Source organism: Lottia gigantea, assembly GCF_000327385.1.
Source record: "Lottia gigantea unplaced genomic scaffold LOTGIsca_18, whole genome shotgun sequence".
Classification (NCBI taxonomy): domain Eukaryota; kingdom Metazoa; phylum Mollusca; class Gastropoda; family Lottiidae; genus Lottia; species Lottia gigantea.
Window position 1 is genome coordinate 1,910,844 of NW_008708301.1, and position 24,353 is coordinate 1,935,196.

The 24,353-nt window shown below is 32.0% G+C and overlaps 1 protein-coding gene across 1 annotated transcript; it reads left to right on the forward strand.

The window, feature by feature from the left end:
- Positions 1 to 1,879: 1,879 nt before the first annotated feature.
- LOTGIDRAFT_158835 (hypothetical protein) lies at positions 1,880 to 22,831 on the forward strand (the record flags this gene model as incomplete). The annotated part of the gene is made up of 14 exons (XM_009052262.1): positions 1,880 to 1,933; positions 11,816 to 11,868; positions 12,616 to 12,670; positions 14,045 to 14,101; positions 16,020 to 16,080; positions 16,410 to 16,497; positions 16,794 to 16,883; positions 17,245 to 17,280; positions 17,753 to 17,831; positions 18,172 to 18,219; positions 18,391 to 18,473; positions 18,788 to 18,864; positions 19,122 to 19,192; positions 22,700 to 22,831. The coding sequence occupies 14 exons, from the start codon at positions 1,880 to 1,882 to the stop codon at positions 22,829 to 22,831; spliced, it is 984 nt and encodes a 327-aa protein (XP_009050510.1).
- Positions 22,832 to 24,353: the final 1,522 nt, after the last annotated feature.

Genomic DNA, 24,353 nt, shown 5'->3' on the forward strand with positions numbered 1-24,353 from the left:
TGCCGAGGACTCTGTATGCCTGTATTCGCTGGCATACAATCCCATTAAATTTATTCCATGATACAAGAATAACAACTATTGCCGTCATGGTATAAGACAAAGTTTGTAATAGCTGGACATTGTGATGGTAAAAGCAAGACTTACAAGTAATAGGTTTAGAGATTGAATTATTTAGGTAGATGTCTGTAGATGTAATCAGGTCAAGATGGCAATAGAACAACAGTAATCAAGTGTAAAATACAGGATATTAACGTTAATTTGATCTGACGCCAGATTAGGTTCCTTGCTGGACACAGATTAAATTGGGCATTAATTAGATTGTACAATGATTAGATAGTCTATGTAAGGAATGATCTAAAAGTGTTTGGTAATCTTGATAGCAGGAGACATGAGTCATACACTGTTATAACTTATTACATTATAATTGATGAAAATCTTCACATTATTGTACATCATGTGGCCTATGGTCCATTTGCTGCAATGAAACCTCAAAATGTGATTCTTGTTTAAATTTGAAATTTTGATTGTTGATTTATAGGTCTACTGCGAGCATGTCTTACAGACATACAGACTATAGTTACTCCAAGATGCACTTTTTTAAAGGTTTATTTTGTACATGTTTGTTTGTAATTGAAAACAGAAGTTGTGTTATTAGTACCATATTAACACCACAAATAAAACTCTTCTCTATAAAAGTAATTATAAACGCCATGTCATTCTGTTCTGATGACAAACCCCACAAGGTTATAGATTGAATTGAGTTTGCATGTGTTAAAGATCCCTTATCAAGCACTAATTGGGCCCTAGGGAAATTCTCGCATGCTTTATGGCATTGTCTTCATTATTATATTCAATGATTAATTGTATCACAAGTCATTCTTCCAATGTGATATGCAAAACTGAGCTTTGACCAAGGCTTAACTCTCCCCAATGACTGTCTTTTGCAGAACCTTGTGTCAATTTTTGATTTAATATAGACAAAGTACATGTGATGTAGTGAGAAAGAAGTGTATTGTATGAATAATTCTGGTAGGTTGAAAACTACTTGCTGCTCTAATGTCTATACAAGTACATTCTGGATTTGAAACTGCACTAGGACATTGTTCCTTGTCCCTTTGCACCTTTAACAAAGTCTGTTCTGATAGGACTTTTATACTAATGTAGAATGTCCCTGCCTCTCTTGTAGGCTGCAATACTTGCTACTCTGAAATCTAGACGTGAAACGCATGAATACATTCTGGATTTGAAATACGAGCTTGCCCTATTGCTTTATTGTCTGCCCTGTTGCCCCTGAAAGAATCAAATTTACAGTTTTACTTGTTGATCTGTCTGACAAGGTTTGAAAGATTCTGTTTCTAATTGACAGGTTTCAGACTATTTTCTGCCTGATGTGGTTCTAATTTAACTTCATTAAGTTCGGTTTTATGCGCAGAAACAACCGCTTGTAAATTAAAAGTACTATATCCACATCTTTTCTTGTTATCATATAAGCACAATGAAAGCATCAGTTTCCTTTTCAAACTTTTATTAATTGATGGGATCTCAGAGTGTCCTCGGTTTTTCTAGAAGGCAATAACTGTGAGCAAACTTCAATCTGTAGTTGTGAAATATTTTGGTTTGACATTAAAGGACATATTCCCATTTTTTGGTGGTTTAGTCAAGTCTTGCAAATAGTCTTCAGAAGTACTAGAAATGTACAAAAATCTCAGATTTTAATCAAAAATACCTCAAACAAGGGATTTCACTTTCTATTTCTAAATGTCTCTTCTGTATATATGACAGTCTCAAGAAAAGAGGAGTCTTCATTTTAACTTTCAAATGTGGATAACTATGGACCCTCCTGGATTTGAAAGTTCAAATTTGAGCTCAGTGAGCTCGGATGGCTATTACTGATCAGCTTAGATATAAAAAAAATTCTTGTTCTGAGACTAAGGTATGATTGATCAAACATGGCCAATCTTTAAATGATTTAAAAAATGCTTTATAAGTATAAATTGTAGCTTCCTGCGCTATTTTTTCTTCGTCAGACAAAGTGGAAGTAGAAGACTTGAGGTTGTTGGACACGTCTAGACCTATTAATACTGATAACAGAATATAATAAATTTACCGAGGGTCATTATTAATCAATAATTCATTATCTAATCCCCATTGGTCTACTTATTTCATCTTATTAATCCCTTTATTACACAAGGTGAAAGCTGCCTTGATACAGTTGTTAGATAGCTTGTTACGCTGATAGAAATAGTGTTGTTATACTGATAAATAACTGTCTTGTATCATTTGGTAGATCTTGTTTTATTACAGTTAGATCTTGTAGATCTTGTCTTGTCATATTGTTAGATCTTGTCTTGTTACACTTGCAGTAAGCTGTCTTGTGTCACTGGTAGATCTCGTCTTGTTACATTGTTAGATCTTGTCTTGTTACATTGGTAGGTCTTCCTTGTCTTGTTACATTGGTAGACAGCTGTTTTGTTACACAGGTAGATATAGTTTTTTTTACATTGTTAGATCTTTTCTTGTTACATTGGTGGATCTTGTCTTGTCTTTTTGGTAGATCTTGCCTTGTTTCACTGGTACTGGTAGACCGCTGTTTTGTTACACAGGTAGATATAGTATTGTTACAGTGTTTTGTTACACTGTTAGTTCTTGTCTTATTACGTTTCTAGAATTAGTCTTGTTACGTTGGTAGATCTTGTCTTGTTACACTGTTAGTTCTTGTCTTATTATGTTTCTAGAATTAGTCTTGTTACGTTGGTAGATCTTGTCTTGTTACACTGGTAGTTCTTGTCTTGTTACACTGGTAGTTCTTGTCTTGTTACATTGGTAGATCTTGTCTTGTTCCACTGGTAGATCTTGTCTTGTTACACTGGTATGTTACATTGGTAAATGTTGTCTTGTTTAACTGGTAGATCTTGTTTTGTTTAATTGGTAGATCTTGTCTTGTTTAATTGGTAGATCTTGTCTTGTTTAATTGGTAGATCTTGTCTTGTTACGTTGATAGATCTTGTCTTGTTACGTTGGTAGATTTTGTTTTGTTCCACTGGTAGATCTTGTCTTGTTTCAATGGTAGATCTTGTCTTGTTTCACTGGTAGATCTAGTCTTGTTAACTAGTAGAAAGCTGTCATGCAGTCGTGCAGATGTCCTAAGTCCTTTTAGATAATTGTGGAAAAACTCAAATTGATTAGTGGAACAAGGGAGATATTTAAAAGCTGGTTATGATGAAAATTACACTTGAGAAACACCATTTACATCATTGATTGAATAAAAAATGTTTTAACTAAAAATTTGATCAATGTTTTAACGGAAACGATATCCGAAGAGATTTCAATTGGTGAACAGATATAGAATGATGCAGATCTTCTTATTGAAGAAAAGGAATGAGTTCATGTTATTCATTGATATTCATTAGACAACAAATTTGTTACAGTTCAAAATAAATAAAGAGATGCTGCAGAGCCTAAAGGGAGCAAGTAGATATGAATGAGGGACATAGAAAGTTTTGTTGAGGAAAGAGGAGAGAGAGTGTGTGATGTGAAAAACTGAATTGAATAACTGATTAAATCACAGAGTGGCACAGGGTTATGATTATTTTATCCATAAAAAACTCAACTGTTTAAAGAAAGCTTAGTTAACATGTTAAAATTTTGAGTGCTTGAATGAATTTTGCCAGAACTGTTGACTCTTCACCTGGCCTTGTGAAAGAATTGTCTTCAACTTGGTATCTGTCCTAGGGTAGCAAATAGAGTGTAAATAAAAATAGTAAAGAAAACAAAAAACCTTAAAGTAGTATTAAGGATCCTCAAGAAATTTCCACATAGTTGATCAAATAAAGAATTGTATAAAATGAAATATGAGATTTATAGATGAAAGAAGATTTCCAAGGGGATTATGTATTATAGAAATTGCAGAAAAAATGGCATCATTTAATTTCTGGTTTTTAGGACAAAATTCCTGATAACTAAGTTGGCTTCATGACAGGAATACAACAGTTTCATTTCTTCCCTTTTCTCAAACAAATCAATAACATTTCATTACAGCATTAATATTTTTTTTTCACTTAATCTCGTTTCTTTGATGTTTTCATTGTACTAATCATAAGGAGAAAACTGACAGTGGTATCTATTGAAACCAATGTTATAAAAAAACAAGCTCCATTAGAACACAATAGTTGACATTGAACCACAATTTGTCGATGTAATACACTAATGTTAAGGCTTCTATATTTCTAAATGAAGTTGTACATCATACATGTTTGATAAAACTAATGGACTATGAAATGAAGAAAATTTTGATTTTTTTCTTTTTATCTATCCATGGAAAATGTGCAGCCTGCAGCACATTCTTTTTCACAACCTTACTACCAGATATTTTTTGTGTCCTTCACTGAAAGGAGAAAACCAGTTGAAATATTCAAAGGTATTATCAAAGGCCATATGCTGGATAAAACCCTTGAACTTCAGGTTAGAAAGCAATCACTTACAACTTACAGTATCCCACAGTCTAATTGAAATAAGACCAAACTTACCTTCCGTTTTTATTTTTATTAGCTTTTATATTAATATAACAACTTCAGTTAGGGTCTAACGACAGATCAAAAGTTAAAGAGAGCTGTCATTAGACTTGAACTGAAGTGGCTATATTAAAAATATAAAAAAAAAAGTTAGTCTAATTTTAATTAGACTACAGTATCCTAATGCACAGTTGCTCTACCTCTCGATTTTCATATTTCCTCACACCAATTTGTGTTTTATCATGTTCTACAAGTGGACTTATGAGAAGTCCTCTCACATTTTCGGAATCTTGTGTTGATGTCATGAAAATAATGAGGAAATAATGATTGGTATTGAATTGATTTGGTGAGATTTGGAGGAGAAGGAAAACAAACTTTAATTCATTCATCTATCTATTCAGTCTATCCTTGAGGGGAATATTTACAATCAGACGTAATAGAAAATGGCTACTTGAATCATTGGAAATTGATGTAATAATGTCAAGATTGTATAAGTGCTACAATACTAAATATGATTAGATCTGTCTAAGGATGATATATTGTTTGTCAAGCTTTCTGGTAAGGTAAACAGTCATGCTGTCATGCACCCAGACTAAATATCATAAAGATTTCAATGAGAGTGGACTACTGCTTTTTTTTGGAATTGGAAACTGATATCAAAAATATCTTGCTCAATAATAGTTGTGGATGAATTATTGTTGATCTTTACAAAATATATTTAGGAACAACAAAAATAGTATAAGAATAATATAGGATTTTACGCCTTAACTACTTAATCTTTGTCCAATGAAAATGATGAATATGTCTTAAAAATGAAAAGGAAAAAGGAAAATTTAGAATGAGTTCTAAAATAGAATACAGCAGCAAATGAAGTGAAATAATTCTCATGGAAATTTTAACCTCAAGCTTTCCAATTTGCCTCTCATCTAGAATAATTACTTAATGTCTGCCTATTTATTTCATTTCAAATTATTCAGGTTGGTACGTACTAAATATTTTGTCTGAATCATAGCTTAGTTTGTATCTTAGTTTATACCATAGTCTCAGAAAAAGAAAGTTTTTAGTTAAGACAATCAGTAATAGTGTTCACAGCTCATCGTCAAAATTTGAGCCTTCAAATCCAAGTGTGTTTAGAATCATCTGTGTTTGAAAGTTGAAAAGACAAGTCTTCTTTACTTGAGACACGGCCATATTTAGAAATGATATCTACAGAAATAGAAATGAAAATGCAATTCCTAGTTTTCTATATTTGTTATATGATTTATGTGCATTTCTAGAACTTCTGACTATTTACATATAATAACTCCCCAAAATGGCGCATCTGTCCTATTACATCAATCAGATTGAAACAATTGTGAGCAGACTACCTTTATAAGGAAGATGTGTAGAGATGTCAGTTGGCAGGGAATCATTTGAGTAATGTTGCTAGTAATTAGTCTATGCTGGTGTATGAGTCTGTGTATCGACATGTTCTGAGTTTAGAATACCTACTTACAGTAGTTGTTTTACTTTGATTTGGACAGTATTCATCTCCCTCTCTTTATTAACCATTCCTCCTTCTTTGGATTTGGGAACAGGCTCTGGCCTACGTTACCCCTTTATTAGCTTTCCTCTTTACAATTTTCTTCAATGTTTAAGTGGTTTGAAATTGACCAGCTGGCTGCGTTTGGATCCATACTAACTGTGATTGTGTAGAGTTGACTTCTGATATAGAGTTTTACATGTTACTGTTCTGAACCTCATTAGTTTAACATAATAACATCAAATGCTGTGCATTTCCGACTGAATGTAAAGATTTCAACCAGTGTTGGAGTAAAAGAGAGTACGTTGGTGATATTGATACCAGTGGGGGTTGTCTAAGAGTTGTGCTAATTATTGACATTAGAAGAACACCAGACTTACACTATAATAGAAGAGCGTTAAGGGATAATTGCATGTTGAGTCCACATTGAAACACCATACACTTCATGTCTGATTGCCATTATAAAGGAAATGGATTGGAGATGTTCTTCATACTGTTATAAACCCTATTGTGCTAATGAAGATGAAATTGCTATACTTTAAATGTCTTCTGTTTGAACATCTAAATTACCATACAAATTGACTTGAGCTCATCTTATACTACCAACACAGGTTTCGGATAAATAATCCTGATTCATACAGATTTATTGGTTTGGAAATGAGTTTAAAAATTTTGTTGGCATAAGAGAGAGTTACGTTCAGTGATGATAGTCATCTGTAGATATGAAATACATGGTGACTTAAAACTCATGTAAAATGTGCCACAATGCATTTTATTTGGATTTTAGAGTATTTTATTATTGCATTGGTTAATAGAGATCTTTTGGGATCAATCTTTTTGATGGGGTATGAATATCTCCAATATTAAATTATGTAAAACAATCAGGACATATTGAAATATTTCACAGATATTTCTTCATCCTACTACTTCAGTGACATTTAATGTAAGAATTACAAGCAGGGGATACTTGTTTAGTAGGTTAAACCTACTCCTCTACTATATTGTAATACCAGGACCTAGGTTAAACCTACCCCTCTACTATATTGTAATACCAGGACCTAGGTTTAACCTACTCCTCTACTATATTGTAATACAAGGACCTAGGTTAAACCTACCCCTCTACTATATTATAATACCAGAAACTAGGTTAAACCTACCCCTCTACTTTATTGTAATACCAGAAACTAGGTTAAACCTACCCCTCTACTATATTGTAATACCAGGACCTAGGTTTAACCTACTCCTCTACTATATTGTAATACAAGGACCTAGGTTAAACCTACCCCTCTACTTTATTGTAATACCAGAAACTAGGTTAAACTTACCCCTCTACTATATTGTAATACCAGGAACTAGGTTAAACCTACCCCTCTACTTTATTGTAATACCAGGAACTAGGTTAAACCTACCCCTCTACTTTGTTATAATACCAGAAACTAGGTTAAACTTACCCCTCTACTATATTGTAATACCAGGAACTAGGTTAAACCTACCCCTCTACTATATTATAATACTAGGACCAGGAAGATTGAACATGGAGATGAAATATGATAAACTCTCTTAAATAATATATTGAAGTTTCAGTTCATTTATCATTCATTTCTTACAAGAAGGCAAAGCAATTGTTAATGTCTTAAAATAAAGGAGTAAATTAGAAGATGTAAGATCTATTAGAATGAATAATTTATTAGAATTTATTTAAAAGGCCACTAGTTAAAAATCCTTATGCAAGTCACGATTTTGCAACTCCATGTCCAAAATTTAATTGAAATTAAGTTTATTCACTATAAAATACATCATCAACGTAACATCATAAAATAACAATGCAACATGCATGTAAATATATTTTAGCAATTTAGACCTATGATCTTAGACATGGGATCTAGACCAGTAGACCGGTGTATATCTTTTTGAAAAGTTCCTTTATTGAACAGATAGCTAAATACACATTCAAGTATGTTCTGCATAATGTATGTAATAAACATAACATTATATAGTTAAAAACTGAATAGCACATTTATTTGTTTTCATAGCAGTGAAAAAATCAATCACATTTGTTTCAACTAGTTGCAAAAGTGGATTAAAATCTCCTGGAGTCGGTCACAATTTCATTTGTGACTTTACTTTCCTTAAGCCCAAAGGACTATGGAAAGTACATCTCCTGTTCCAAAACAAGCTGTCCTGATGCAGATTTTGTATGATGACGACATTTTGACAGCATGAGATGGATTGATGAGCTGATGATGTCAAGGTGACTTTAGGTTTCTGACTGGTATGAAATAAACAAATTCATTAATTCAACAATTTATAGATATCAAATGATATTACTGTATATAAGCATAGAGGGAAAACAATATGTGCAGGTATAGGGAAAACCATACATCACTTACAGAGTGTGTAGAGTGGATGGCAAACTGGTTCAGGATCACTTGGATTTTGGACATTTTGGATTGATTGACTTTTTATCAAATGGTTGGATACATCTTCTCAGTCCTAGTATATCTGAGACTCTTAAAAACTTTATATAAGTTAATGTTGGAAAACGTGAGACAATTACTGATGGCCAACTCAGTTTTATATGGTCATTATTTTATTCCAGACTTTTCATATATAAAAAATTTAATGACTCGAGTTGTTCTCGAAAATTTCTCTTAAGATAAGAAATTACTAGTCAAACATTAAACTTGAAATAATATACTTGGATAACACCACGGCTATTTCTGAGTTTTTATAGGCAGTTGGGTTAGTATAGGACAAAAAACTATTTCATTTTATTTTTTGACCTATGATTTTCCTTTTCCTTTTTGATTGTTGCCATCTAGGACAGAAGCTTATCTCATGGGGCTGGCAAAAGAGTGACCAAATTGAATTTGGGAGACCACCATGGGATGAAACTTCAAAATTTGAACTAATTATCTCCCAATTTTTTGATAAAAGTCATGATATTAAGAAAAAATAGCCAAAGCCATAGTTAATAAACATAATTATATTATATTTTGATAATTTCCTGCTCTGCTTGTGAGTGTACACTGTTCCATTCTGCCTAGTCTGTTGTCTGAGGAGCATCTGTAAAGTATAAACAATGTTAACATAATTTTTCCCCCTTAACTTTGTTTTGCTTTAAGTGTGATATTGCTTTTAGTGGATGTTTTCCCTATGATCAGTATTTCAGATTATTAATCACATTACTATTTTTACTGACTGATATAATTCTGTTTGTCTGGGCCACTAATAATAGTTTCAACTTAGTAGGGTTTAATAGGTACTTTAATCCTGTTCAAACTAATCAATCAAATTAGATAGTGTGGAAATGTACATGGTCTAAGTCAATCTTGGCATTGTACAGCCAGATCTGAATTCATAACCTAAATGCAACTTTATTCTTTAAATTGACATGTCTGTACTTCAGGTTTACACTTTAAAAATGGTTTTCCATGTTCTGAATCATATAATCTGAAGTTTTAAACTTGTTTTAGGGTGCTCTTTAGTGCATTTAATTAAAAATCCAGTGGGTAATATTATCTTGTAATTGACTGGACTTAGAGAATTAATGGAATTTGAAGGAACGAAGTGGAAGAAAATAGGAAGCAGTATGCCAATATACTGCAATACCCGGAGATTGCATTGATATCTTGTCTCCCAGACATGTCAAATCTTCCTCAGGTTAATCTAGTTCGATTAGAAATAGCGTAAAATTGAAACTTTAATGTGAAATGTGATAAAGAAAGACACTGTAACATGGAAATCAAAGTGAGATATTTTATTCTACTGACATATTACAACTTTATACTGTTTGCTAGGTTCTAATTCTTGACAGATTGACAACTAGACTGCTTTTAGATTTTAAGTACTGTATTCACTTTATTTACATTCAATTTCAAGATTTGCAGTGTTTTGAAAACCGGCTGATAAACCAGGATGGATCAATTCCAAAAGCTTTGGACAAAGACCAGCTTGTATACGAGATCCTCAAAACCCAAGTTGTTATCCTTTCAGAATTAGAATTAGAATTCCTGCATTCAAAAGGACACTATTTTCATATTGAAGATATGATGAAACCATTTTAACCAACATGACACCATCAATATTTGACAACCTATTAGACTTCTGAAGCAGTTATCAGTTGAAGGTGTGAAAGTTAATCAAATTCTTCCTGTAAGAATAATTATATATAGGTTTTTTCTTGACTTTTCCTAATTACTTTTTCCTTTCTATTTCTTTTATCCACAAAGGGCATGAAAACTGGCTAAGAATCAATTCACTCCCAACCATAGAACTAAGAAATTGTCAAATACTAGTTTAACAAGTACCCATTAATATATCATCCTATAATTGATTATATATGGAATTGGTTTTTAACATGCATCGTGTATTGAAGAAGTCAAACATCTTGGCCAGCTTGAAGAATTAACTGTCTTATATTAAAAAGCAGATCTGTCAATCTGTTTAGAATTGGCCTCCTGGTAAAATTTCTACCACTGCTTTTTTGTATCTTTGATCTTCCTGTAAATAGGTTAACTTTTTATGTTGGCTAATAAAGAGATATAATTATTTACGATCAATGAAACTGTCTAAAATGAAAAAAGTTTTGAAAATTACTATAGCTGCTGAAATGATGGCAATTAAATGTGATGCTTCTGTATAAATTATTTGAAATTTTTTACTGATGTTGAAACTTGAGCTTTAACCCCGACAAAAACACAAAATATTTAATACAAAACATCAGACCATAGTTTTAAATTGTCAGTTAGTGTAATTGTATTCACGTTTTTATGCTGAATTGAGTGTTGGAAATCTTTTCCTTCTGTTGAATATGAACAGAAAATGTGATCTTGTTAAATTGATTCCTGCTGACTGAGTGAACGTGAAAAATTGGAATAAAATTGTGGAAAACAAATCAGTTATTTGAGTTGTTCAATTAGCTGTCTATTGATAAAGCCCAATAGAGTTCTCTATCAATATTTATATAACATCATCTATTATAGAGTTAGTAATTACTGTCCTGGATAGGTCAAGTGATGTTGTCATCTAAATATTTAACCTTCCAACAGACAGAGCTATCCAAAGTTTTACTGTTAAAGAAAATCAAATGTTTGGTTCATGTGTCTAATAGATGTTAGTCAGTTTTTTTTAACATAAATTTTGATCTTGATGTTATTTGAGACCTAATACAGGATTGACAATTTATCAAATGGCAACACTGTGAGTGGAAGAATGATGTAAGAAATCGCTGGTTAAATACAATTATTTACACTTTGTATTGACTGATTATAAATTGCTATTGGTTTATTGTTTTTTCATCTGTCTGACTTGACTATCAGGATATCTTAATGATTTTTCTACTATTTATTGTAGAAGATAATCACTCTACTTTCTTTATCAAGGGTAGTATGAAAGAGTCAATGACATCCATAGGCATGGAGGAGGGGGTGCTTCCTGGCTCTGACACTTGAAAACAACATCTTTAACATACTGATTTCAAATGCCAGAGGCCACGTTGTATCCCCTCTTCCAGGATGTGAATAACTTTATAAATGCCAACATAATATGCTGTTTCCTGTCAGAGGTCAAAAAGCTTTTGACAAAACAATATTCTTAGAACCAATTTAATAGCTGACTAGATTTTTAAGAATCCGTATTTTCTTCAACCATAAGTTTTATATATTTATAACCAAGCAACTATATTAACATCTTATTGTGGATGTTCTCGTCTATGCTGTTTACATTATGAATTTATACCTAACTTTTATCAATAATAGCTTGTTTACTATGTATTTTGTAGGATATTGTGATACAAGCGAGACAAGTTATTGCTGTATTTTCTCTAGTTGGATGGTAAGTAGGATGTTTAAATTTCAGCTTGGTTTAGAATCTCTTGACTTTGGATTGTATTAAAAGTATGTCTAATCAGATCACCAAATGTCCAAAGAAGTCTTTGCCAAAGCATTTATTTATGGATGCGTATTCTCAGAAACCTTGTTTCTGCGTCCTACTTGTGCCTCTGACGCTAAAATAGTTCTTTGACCTCAACAAATGGGTAACATAATCATCTTTCTGAGTACCTGTATGTAGATATGGATAGAATATTTCTGTATAGTTTATTGTGCATACTTGATGCCTTTTATTAATTTCAAATTGAAATACACACGTCTACATTAGTAAATTGCAAATTTCAATGTGAAACAAATATTTGAAGACTGCACACAATTCATTGTAATCATTGTTTTACAACTTCATACAATGAAGTCCATTTTGATTAGGCATCATACTTAACTATCAAAGGGATAAACATAAATATTTACTTAAGCAGCTTAAAGGGATTGTAAAGAGGTTTTCTAACTTTTTATGTGTGTCAGGGACACTGATAGCATTGATTTGCACCTTTCTTATTTCCATTGAGACTACTGTGGGTCTTAGAATATGATTTTCCCATACCACTAGTTATTTGATAGTGAATTTTTATTGTATTACTGGAAGCTGAAACCTTTAGTACCAGTACCATAAGTGTTTGGGGGCTATATTGCTTTAAAATGAAATGTTATTGGTATGATATTGATAGTTGTTAAATAATTTCTCTTACAGTTTGTTTGTGATATTTGTAATATGGCTGTTCAAAAAATATATTGTGTTTGCTCAGGTATATATTTTTAATTACTTCAATCATCAACTATCTTAAAATTGTTATCCTATCCTTGATAACATTTCATTGCTAATCTCCAAAGACTAGTGCTGGGAATAATTATCGAAAAATGGATTATCGCTCTTATGTCATGTCAAAATCGATTATCGCAATTATCCGGTAATTCTGTTAAATTAATCCCGGGACCATAATAAAAACACGCTTTCGGCAGTCACGTACAGCAAAATAAACTAAGCTTAAGTCTTTATTCTCGTATGTTCTTCCATTTCTTTGATTGTATATGATCATAACAATCATTAATAAGAAAAATTTCAATCACAATAAATTAGTACAAAGTTGTTATTATACATATATATAATTAACTGAATACAGGTACCGATATTTGGGCATGACTTTCCCTTTATTTTTCACACGATTGTAGTTGTCTCCCTTTTTTTTTATCAAGTCTAATTACGTAACGACAATGCTGATTGGATAATCAGTGCTGTTTATAAATAGAAGGGTAATCACAATTCGTATAACAACGGTGCTTAGTATTTTAGTCTTGGTTGTCAAGAACGTGTGATGAAGTCTATTATTACTACCATTCAACGGTACATTTATGCCGATGGCGATATTGACGAAAACTAATCTTCCAAACGTCTTTAAAACAAAAAGATTGGCCACATAGCAAAGAACATGATAATAAGCACAATACACATGCTAGCATCTAACACTATCATTACATATAAGTAAGTGGTAGGCAGCCTTAATAGTTCTTGAAATGAGTCGACTACTTGACCTAAAATTTGAGTATCAACATTACGATTTTTATCGATTATCGATCGGAAAAGCCTAACGATATATTGCTGACCATTATCTAACCTGATTATTGACCATTATCTAGCCCCTGATTACTGATCATTTTCTAGCCCCTGATTGCTGACCATTGTCTAGCCCCTGATTACTGACCATTATCTAACCTGATTATTGACCATTATCTAGCCCCTGATTGCTGACCATTATAAAGCCCCTGGTTACTGACCATTATCTAACCTGATTATTGACCATTATCTAGCCCCTGATTGCTGACCATTATAAAGCCCCTGGTTACTGATCATTATCTAGCTCCTGATTGCTGAACATTATCTAGCCCTGGATTGCTAACCATTATCTTGCCCCTGCATTCGGAAGAAAACACATGAACTGCAGACACCAAACTTGGATTTTACTGACTTTAGGACTTATTTGTATCTTGATTTGGATATATTTAGGGGTAGAGATCATATTATTAGGTTATTATGTTCAGTTATAACTTTATATTTTGGTTGTATAACTTCACTTGATCTCTACAGAGTGTATGAGTAATTTGGTAATATATTTATATTGTAGAGATTGATATTATATTTATGTATCGGAGCCTGTATGGATAGTATAGCATATATAATGGTAGGTAATTGTTTTTATAAATTTTCAGATTTTCATATGATTGGAAATCCTAATGTTTTGAAGAATTGAAATTTATGACCTATGAGTGGTCATCAGTGTGAAAAAAAGAGAAGACTTATTTGTGTATTCTCTTCACTGTTAAATACAGACTTCTCCAACTTCAGTAGGGACGCTGGCAGAATTATATAGGTCAGATGTTTGAAGATCACATAGCGTGAATCTCTGAGTAACAACAACATGTTTATTTAGGTTCTGTTTTAATATTTCCATACAGACAGTGGTACAGAATATCACTTCTATTCTAACTTACACTCTCATTAAATACACATCACATCAAATGTCAAATGTCGGAGACAATTATAGCATTAGTATCATTTAACTTACTGCTACAGCTTATACCTGACTTACAACAGCTCAGCTTCTTCCTGCTTTCACATGTAACGAATAATTTTGTTTTCTGAATATATGTATTCCGAATTTGTAATATCTACAATTTTCATTTTATCCATAGGGTTCCATCACACAAAATGTAAAACTCTTTTATTTCATGGAAACCAGATTTTGTGAATATATCTTCCGAAGTAATGATGTAAAATTGTATTTTTCACCAGTCCGAGGCAAATACATACCCATACAAAATAAACAACTTGCAATGTTATCACTATAGGTTTAAATCAGTTTATTTAACTCTTTGAGACCCAAGTGAATAAGATAAATCATCATATTCCCTAAACACGAAGTAAAATAATGTTAACATTATGTGATGTCATTTGGTAATGATTACTGTACTGAAGGCTCTGGTATATATCATGTAACTATGTGACTAGTGGAGTAGCCAAAAGTTTTTAAAGGTTTTAGACGCTCTTCAACAAGCTTATATTGATCTCAGACTGGAATTTCATGGTCATTAGATTGAATCCATTTATTAAAGTCCCTTCATCACATTTGATTATACAGATAAATGAACAATTCTTCACGAACTCAAGACAGAATCACAGTTGATGATTCAAGGGAAATAATAAACAGTAATTTATCCCAGACAGGAATTCAAGTTGATAATTATTCTGATCTATTGTTCTCGCCTAATCTCTCTCACAAATTGATTCAATCTCATTTAGCTTGAAATGGCACTACACAAGATAGAAATCTTTGAGTGTTGAGACAGTTAACCTTCTCTTTCATAGATTATTTATTGTGTCTAAACCGTTTATGTGTATTTAAAACAGATTTGTACCACGATTTAGTCTAAATACTCAATTACCCAGTCTTTTATCTTATAATCTTCTAGACATTTCTCGGTCACAAGTTGAAATACATTTGAATAAACCAATTAGTTAAAGACGGCTAATAGAAAATAAAATAACAGTTGGAAAATATAATTAGGTCTATTCGTGCCTTAAAAGAGAAATGTCACCTTCACCCCAAGAGTTATCTTTTGAGTTTGAAATACTGTTGCACCATACCTTTGTGGTAGACCGTTTGATCAATGATTAGCTGAAAAAAATGAATAGATTGAAAGGTTTTTTCTTGATTTTTTATGTGTAATTGGGACACTGATAGCATCAATTTGCATCATTCCAATTTTCAATCAGACGTCTGTAGTTCCTGCAATTCCACTAAAACTAAATGTTTTATGATGTCACTAATCGCAAAATATGCTTTTATCGCATAATTTTCTTTACGATTAGTGAAGTCAAGAAACGCTAAGTTTTAGTGAAATTGCAGTAACCACAGACGTCTGATTGAAAATTTGAATGGTACAAATTGATGCTATCAGTGATAAACATGAAAAGTTAAGATCTTTATAATCCCTTCAAGAAGCTGTATGTGCCCTATAGAAAAAGATATTTGCTGGTTGGAGGAATACAGTGTATGTAACATTATTGAAAAACTTCAAACACTATTGTTATGTTTACAGGGAGACATGAGACCTGACAGTCCATTATGTAATTTTGAAGGCTGGTTTTTACAATATTTTGGTAAGGAATTTCTGTTACATTTGAATGATTTATGCTACCTGTATTTTGTTTTGTGACCCAATATCATAAGAACTCTTACCATAAAATCATGCCTTGTTTAGCCCAAAGCGATCATTGTTTGAAATCCTAATTGATGTCTCCATTGCAAATTTCCTTCCAACTTTGTGGGAAGATGGTTTAGGTAAATATGTCCAAAAAAATGTCTGTTTAGTTTTCCAACTGTTTTGAAAGCTGTAAATCAGTCAATGGTTCTCTTGTGCCATGGTTTAGATTTTGAGTTTTTTTTTTGTGAATTGTAATATATTGAAATAAACTATAAATTATTGTAGATGGAACAGTATTATTATGGGTTCTGGTAATAACTATCAATCTATATTTTAATGTGGTAAAAGAAAGAGTCACAGAAAAATTTGAATGGTTGGTAAAGAGTCTTCTTTTACCTTTCATTTCTCTCTTATCACTAAATAAAATGAGGTTGTATATTGTCTTTACAATTCAATGAAAGTAGTTGATAATGCAATGAAATACCTGGTATTTATCCTGCTTGTCTGTAAAAATGGCTCTTTCCCAAATAAACTTGCTATTGCCTGAAAACTATGGCTCTCTTCTCATGTACAACATGTTTCTGAGCTAAATGACTTTTGAAAATTGAAAGGATTTATTTTGTTTTTAATGTATAGATGTTTCAATCGTTTGATATTCTATATATACAGGGTTTATCATGCAGTATGTTGGATAGTACCATTACTGATATCATTCTTGCCTTTTATTGGTGACCATTATGGTCCAGCAGGTGCTTGGTGGTAAGTTACATGTTTTATTTTTATTATGAATATGCAGGAATATAATTTTACCTGACATGTTAATGTATGCAGGGTTTACAGGACCATTAACACATAAAAAATTCTTTTCAGAAAACAATTCTGAAGTTAAAAATGATGAATGTCATGGTTGAATCCATAAGGATTCTACAGAACTAAAGTTATTTACGCAAGACTCTCCTTAATCCCCCCTACAGACAAAAACAGACTCATTTCTGGACTTAATACAGGGTCCCATCAGAAGGCTAAAGATATATTTTGTAGTAAGGTTATAAATGTCATATTGACAGTAGACCTGTGTTATAATTATGCTGTTTGATGTAATACAAATTGTATATTCCAGCTGGATTATAGAAAATTGGAGGTGGAGATTAGGGGTGTAAGTAGAACCATATAATTATTAATGTTATTCTGGTCAGAGACAGAAAAACTTTTGAACAGAAAGTTTATCATATAACTGTCAATTCATTCTATACCAACGTATCTAGTTTTGCAGGTTTACTCGGTCTTTATTAAGGGTACATAACTCTTTTATAAACCTGTTCACAAAGCGTTTGTTGTCAGAAATTTTATATCTTTAAGATAGTTGCAAGGAATTCTGGTGCAGTGAAAATATTTACTGTTCAGATTATTAAACAAAACAATTATTATCCCTGCATTTCCAGCAATGGTTCACTTTATATTTCTATTCCACTTACTATATCTAAAAACACTATAATGTATAGCCTGCCTTGTAGCTGTATCAAATTTTGCTATGCTATATATTCTTCAACAAATGTAAAGCAATTATGGTTCTCTTTACAATATCAATTAATTTTAAAAATATGTAAGATTGTATGTTTTTATTTCAGGTGGTATGGACCATTATTTATTATCATCATATTTTTATTTGTTGTATATACTTATATATTTATAGTTTTAAAACGAAAGGTAAGAATAATTGCATTATATACTTCTAATGTACTAACTACAAGACGAATTTGGTAAAAACCTATAACTCAGAGAACAGATAAGGAAACATCACAAATAGATCTGTCAGTAATATTCAAAATAATAGCATAAGAGGGCCTTCAATTATAAGCATTGTATAAAATCATGTACAAATATGTATAAAAAATGTAATGAAATGTATAACAGAAATTGACCATTATGAAATTGAGACTATTTTATACCTATAAACTTATAGAATTTAAGCAACCATGAGAAATTAGTGATATGAGTATTATTATCTTGATGCAAGCATGTTTCAGGGAAAAATTTAATATTTTAGGCTAGTACATGGGAAGGAATGTATAATCCAGATATAGAGAGAAATCAGGTTGGTCAATATCTACTTTCATTTTATACTTTCAAATTTATTTCAAGATTCTTAAAAATTGATATTTTGTGATGAATTGTTGGCAATTACGCTTTATGTGTTATATGTACATATTAACAAGTTGTGTTAATGGGAGATATGATTATAACAGTGTACTTATTTGTATTTCAGAGATTATTAAAAGAAGACATTAAACCATTAAAATTTTACCCATTTGTCTATTTACTGGTGTCAATATTTCCTTTAATAAACAGGTAATATCCTTCCCTTTTAATTTTTTTGAGTCTAACTATCTTTGTCACTTTTTAGAATTTCAGAATAACAGTGTACATTGAATTGAATGACTACAGATAAGTTGAATTGATTCATTTGTCTTATGACTAACTCACACAGATGATAAATTGTTTCTGTAGCTTCCTGTCATATGTTTAAGAATAGCTATATCCATACAACTACTTTACCAGAGTAAACTTGTATTCAGTATTGGTCTATCATCCAAGTTGAATAATACTTCTTCATAATAATGACTGATTCTCACTACATCATCAATGTTCTATTACAATTTCAGAATACAGAATGCAATTAGTCCTCATAATCATGTTTTTGCATTGGTTTTACTTGCCTCCATATTTGCCCCTCTACATGGTAAGATTTTCTTATTTTTATAGACCTTAGTACTATATTCTTAATTTCTAAATACTTAAATATTCGTTGAAAAATGACATAAACTTCAACAAAGGTTACTCTTGCTTTTAAAGTAAATGGAAGAACATAAAGAGATTGTATACAATGGTAACATTTGGTTATGGTACATATTTGTATGAATTGTTGAATTTAGAAATAGTCCCAACATCTGCTTATATAGTACATATTAAATCCTTGGCTCTTCTATTTACTTTTAGGTGCATTAATTGCTGTAGTCTTTGGAATGGATATTGAAACGATAAAAAGACTTACTCCACGACAAATAATGGTAGGTTTGATAACAACTTTTATGAAATAGTATAATTTTAGTCATAAACTCATTCTTGTTTCATAAGCTTTTCTAACAACTAGATCACTAACTAAAGAGTTCATCTTAACTAATGTTTCACAACTTGTATGATAAGAATTCGCTTCACATAAACCAAAATAAAGGAAGACAATTCGTTATGTAGCTCTCTAAAGGACTAGTAGTAGCATATTAACTTTAGAATTACAATATCTGCTGTGTTAAACTAGTAGACTTGCAACCCTTCATGGCTTACATTACAGTCCAAAGGATTGTTTTTTTAACTTTAAACTATTACAAAATCATCAGCTTTAAGTGCTTATCCTTTCATATCCTTTATACCTACTGAACACTTTCACTGAACACATGAGAGGAAGGCATTTACAGCATTATTTTTGCATGTCCTGAGAGGCCTGACTTTTTTTTTTTAAATTCTGATTCACCATGCTTATTTTGATCAAACTACAATGTTATGCCTCTTGAATTCTCTAATCAGTTGTAATTAAAACATAAAAACCCTCAAATATGGTGCTTTATAGTTTATACTAACCAAACTAACCCACTGTCCTTTCCTCCCTAGGTAGCACTTCAATCTCACCGTTACCATCAGCCTGTACGAGAATATCCTGTTGCCTTCCATGTACCAGAAGTCCATCCTATTCCAGATCCAGTTTCACCTAAATTTAGGAATGTGTCTTATTCCAAACTTCATTGAACACAGCAGGGTAGTTGGTTCAGCTTTGGATTTTTGCACATGGTCTGACTAGATGATGTGCTTGTTGCTAAGATAGAAATGTCTGACTAAGTTGAATTTGAAGACCTTAGCTCTATTTTCCATTTATGCCTGATTTAGTCCTAAGGCGAGTGATGTCAGACTAGATATCTGAAGAATATGAAAAAGAATGATTTGGTTCAGAGAACATCTGAAAATAGTTTCCATTGCATATCAAGTGTAGTGTCTAATGGGTTATTTAAGGGGATTGTGTAGAGATTTTCTTAACATTTAATATGTATATGAGACATGGTATCATCAATTTGCACCATTTAAATTTTCAGTCAGACATGCAATCATGCAATTACACTAAAACTAAGCATTCTATATTGCAAAAGCTGCTATTGATACAAAAGGACCTTTCCAAGAGTTACATCATAAAAAGCCTAGTTACAGTGAAATAACAAGAACCACAGAAAATTAGAATGATACAAATTGATGCTATACAAATAAATTTTTTTAGAACCTTTTTACAATCCCTTCAATATGTATATCATATATAGGGCCGTGGTGAAAAATGAATTTGTGAATTTGTTACGATTTTTTTAGAAACTTCAACACTTTTTATCCAGTTTGGATGGAGATTGATATATATTTTTATAATGGCACCTTAACCTTAATTATCAATTCTTAACATGCAAGTTCGTAAGAAAATATTATTTGCAATTGCTGCTGTATGCAATGTTACCTCGCCTTTTATGTGCAGTGTCATGTTCAAAGATCTGCTTTCATTTTTTATGGTCACAATATAAAAAGACAATCATGTCCCTTTTAGTCAAGTAGATATCATAGATCATAGTATGTTTTATGGGGTTATTATTATCTTCTGTGTAAATAATAAACAACAAAGTATTAGAACCTCTGCACAAACCTTCAAATCGAACAAGTTATTTTGTTGATAACCCATTTCAATTTTTAATTTAACCATTTTATATTTATATTGTTTTTATTTCACTTGTTTAACCATACTAACATTCCATTTCCATGGCATGAAACAAAGATGACTTCCTCGATTAATGGAAGAATGAAGATTGATTTTATAATGTTGACACCAATATTGATTGGCCAACTGCAGTTATGATGATAAGTAATGAAGTGCCTAAGAGGCTTAGACCTGAGTTCAGAATCTTGTCAGTGTATTCTTATCAAAGTAACTGTGGAAGGTCTATCATCATTGTTTGACCAATCTCATTGCAATTGTACTTATTTTTTTCGGATATTTCTAATCACATTTGTAATCTAACAAATTTTTTTCCACAGTCGCGTTGTAATGATTTTATGTTTAAGCAATCAAGGCGTGTAATGTAGGAACTGTTTCTTGCCAACAACGAAAAATTGTTGGACAGTAGAACTCCAAATAGTCCTTTATGACAGCCTTGTTCCACAAATCTTGACAGGGCAAAGGCTTGCCATAGCCTTTTGGAAGTACTACTATAAGGCCTTTTCTGTCAATCATGCTCTCTAGTATTTGCCTCTGTTCCATCTTTAGTTCAAAAACATTGAACTTTGGTAATATTGCTTTCATCACTTTGTCCAGTTCCATCATTTTGAAACTCCTTCTAAAAGTGATTCTGGCGGAAAGCTGGTGCATGATTGGCTGATTTGAATAGTTTGTAGTTCTGTCAGAACTTGACTGTGGTGGAAGATTACCAGTTATATACCAGATGACTGTCTATTGCTGTGCTTTTGTAAGCTTTTAGAAACACTAGGCAGTAAGCCATCTTCAAGCTATTGCTAACTGCGTCTAATACCTTGACTGTAATAATCAACTTCTTAGTATCATGGAAACTTGTTAATGCAGCACCCTCGACTGTAAGTCTGTAAACAAAGCAATAATGTTTACAGTGTTTATGTCGAGGTCTCAGATTGACTGGGGGTACAATTCAATCAAATTGATGTAATGCTGTGATACTAGAAAGGTGGCTATTGCAGTCAAGGTATTAGAAGCAATTTGTAATAGCTTGACATTGTGAAGTTGTCAGTAGGCCTTTATAGAAACTGGGCATTATCTTTCTCTAGGATAAACTAGTGGATAATCACCCATCAAGAATGAATTGATGTTTGAATTATGCTTTAAATATGTAAAAGTAGGATTCACCATGTGATGGCCATTTTGTCATTTTTTGTATATTAGCTGTGTTTATTTTATATTTTTATATTTAAAATGATAATACTGTATATATAGTATGAAAGATAATAAATGATATCTAGCTTTCCCCACAACTGATTAACTTAACTTGTCCATCATTTTTCCTTCATACCCCACTAACTCTTCCACATCCTCTTCCACATCCTGATAGCCTTCTAGATGATCCTCAGAACTATTATCTATGAATTTGTACTTAATGGTACTAAGCATTTAACAGCTTTATTGTACATTAGACTTGCCTGTTCAAAATATTATGTTCAAATCAGTAATCAGAGTTAAAGTTAAGGTAGTTTACAGTTAACCCAGTATGGAACACTCAAATATAGGATGATCAATTTTTTTTGCTTTCCTTTTCTTAACTACCTGACCCAAATTGACATGTTTTACTAAATGTGGACTTTGGATGTATGTGGCCATGGCTATAATCTGTATTTATAGTCTTTCTTATGAAAAGGGCAAGAGTTTAAAGCAGAATTTGAAACTTGGTTGGCATGATGGCAGAGTATAGGTAACGTTTATTTTAAAAAAAAAATTCCATTTATTAATTGTGATGTGAATTATTTTGCAGGTTGCTGTGATGGCACACAGAGCTCCTAAAACCCAGTTACAAGCCTACCCTGTTGAGGTGAACATTACAGATCAAAACATTGATGAAAGTCAGACAACTGAAGAATCAGCAGCTATTCCAATTCCTAAATAATATTACAACAATAAAAAGTATCAACTGAAATAATATTTCTAATAAGCATTGACAAATTGATCTTCCAGTATCTGAAGTGCAGATCAAGTTCATTTCTGTGAGCAGTTCCACTTGACAAAAGATATTCTCTCTGAAACAGATGCCATGTTGCCAGACCTTCAATGAGATTACCGTCAAAATTTTATTAAACACTCTTTAGGCCTTGATAGTAAAGAAGATATTTCAGCAGTGCAATGATGGTGTTTGTAGAAAAATACAGCTAACAAAAACCCATCAGAAGTAGAAATTAAATGATTTATCACATTACTGACAACTTGATGTATTTCTTCAGTTTAAAACACATCATGTGTTCATCAACTCGCAATAACATCTTCTTTACTACAAGGAAATAAATGAATTACTACATTACCTTTGTATGAATTTTATAGGCATTAGGGCCTGTTTTTAATTTTTATATCTTTTTACAAATGAAAATATTTTTATACATATTTATTGAACACCTTTTCTTGTGAATGAGTAAATAAATATTTTATTGTTTTTAGGCTAATGTTGCTTCATCACACATGACTTAAGTATAAGTACCGTAGTCTAACTTCAGTGCCAGTATGAGTAGAATGTGTAATAGAATCTATAACTTAAATATTTATTCCTTTTTCCTTTTAAGTCATTCTTGTTTTGGACCTGTAGCCTGGACTTGAAGCAACATTAAAATGCCTTATTTTTTTTATGTTGGAGCTAGGCCTACATTCTATTGTGAATTGTTTTTATAATAATATTTTATTATTTTTACTAGTATCGAGTGCCTGTGATAAAATATATATGAAATACATACATTATTTTCTTTTAAACTTCACAGTTGACTGAAAGATCTAAATCTATAGCTGCGGAATATCTAGGGCTAAGTTTACTGAACACTGGTTTACCTTGGGAAATTTGTTGTGGTCTATGACTATGTCAGTGATGATTGGATGAGACATATCGTAACATCGACAAGCTACTTCGACTACTACTGAGTGTGTGGAATGAAAAAACATTGAACATGCTTTCTTCTTTTAGTGTCAATCCTTTCGAAACAGGAATTTCCAACGCACAATGTAGGGTGTCAACCACAGAGCTCAAATATTTATTACAACCTTTGACATAGAGTTGCTTCCCTTTAACAGTCACTGCAAGGGAGGTAATTCTTCGTGATAGAATGAAAACAAAAATCGAATCAGAACTGTCATTCATTTCATGCCTATATTTCTCTTTTACTACGAATCTGTGATTGACATTTTGTCTACAATCTTAAAGCCTGTCTTTATATTGATCGCAAGGCTGATGCAAAAGGGATGTATCTGTAGATTTTAAGTTCTGTTTGGCATGGTGTGTGTGATGTGCTAAGTTTTATTGCTGTCAATGCTGATAAAGACTGAGTTGAGATGCCCCCAATATGTAAAGTACCAGGTTGTGAACATAGCAAATTGTCTAAATCCATGCTGTTGATTTCTCACCATTTTCCAGCCAATGATGATGTGCGTAG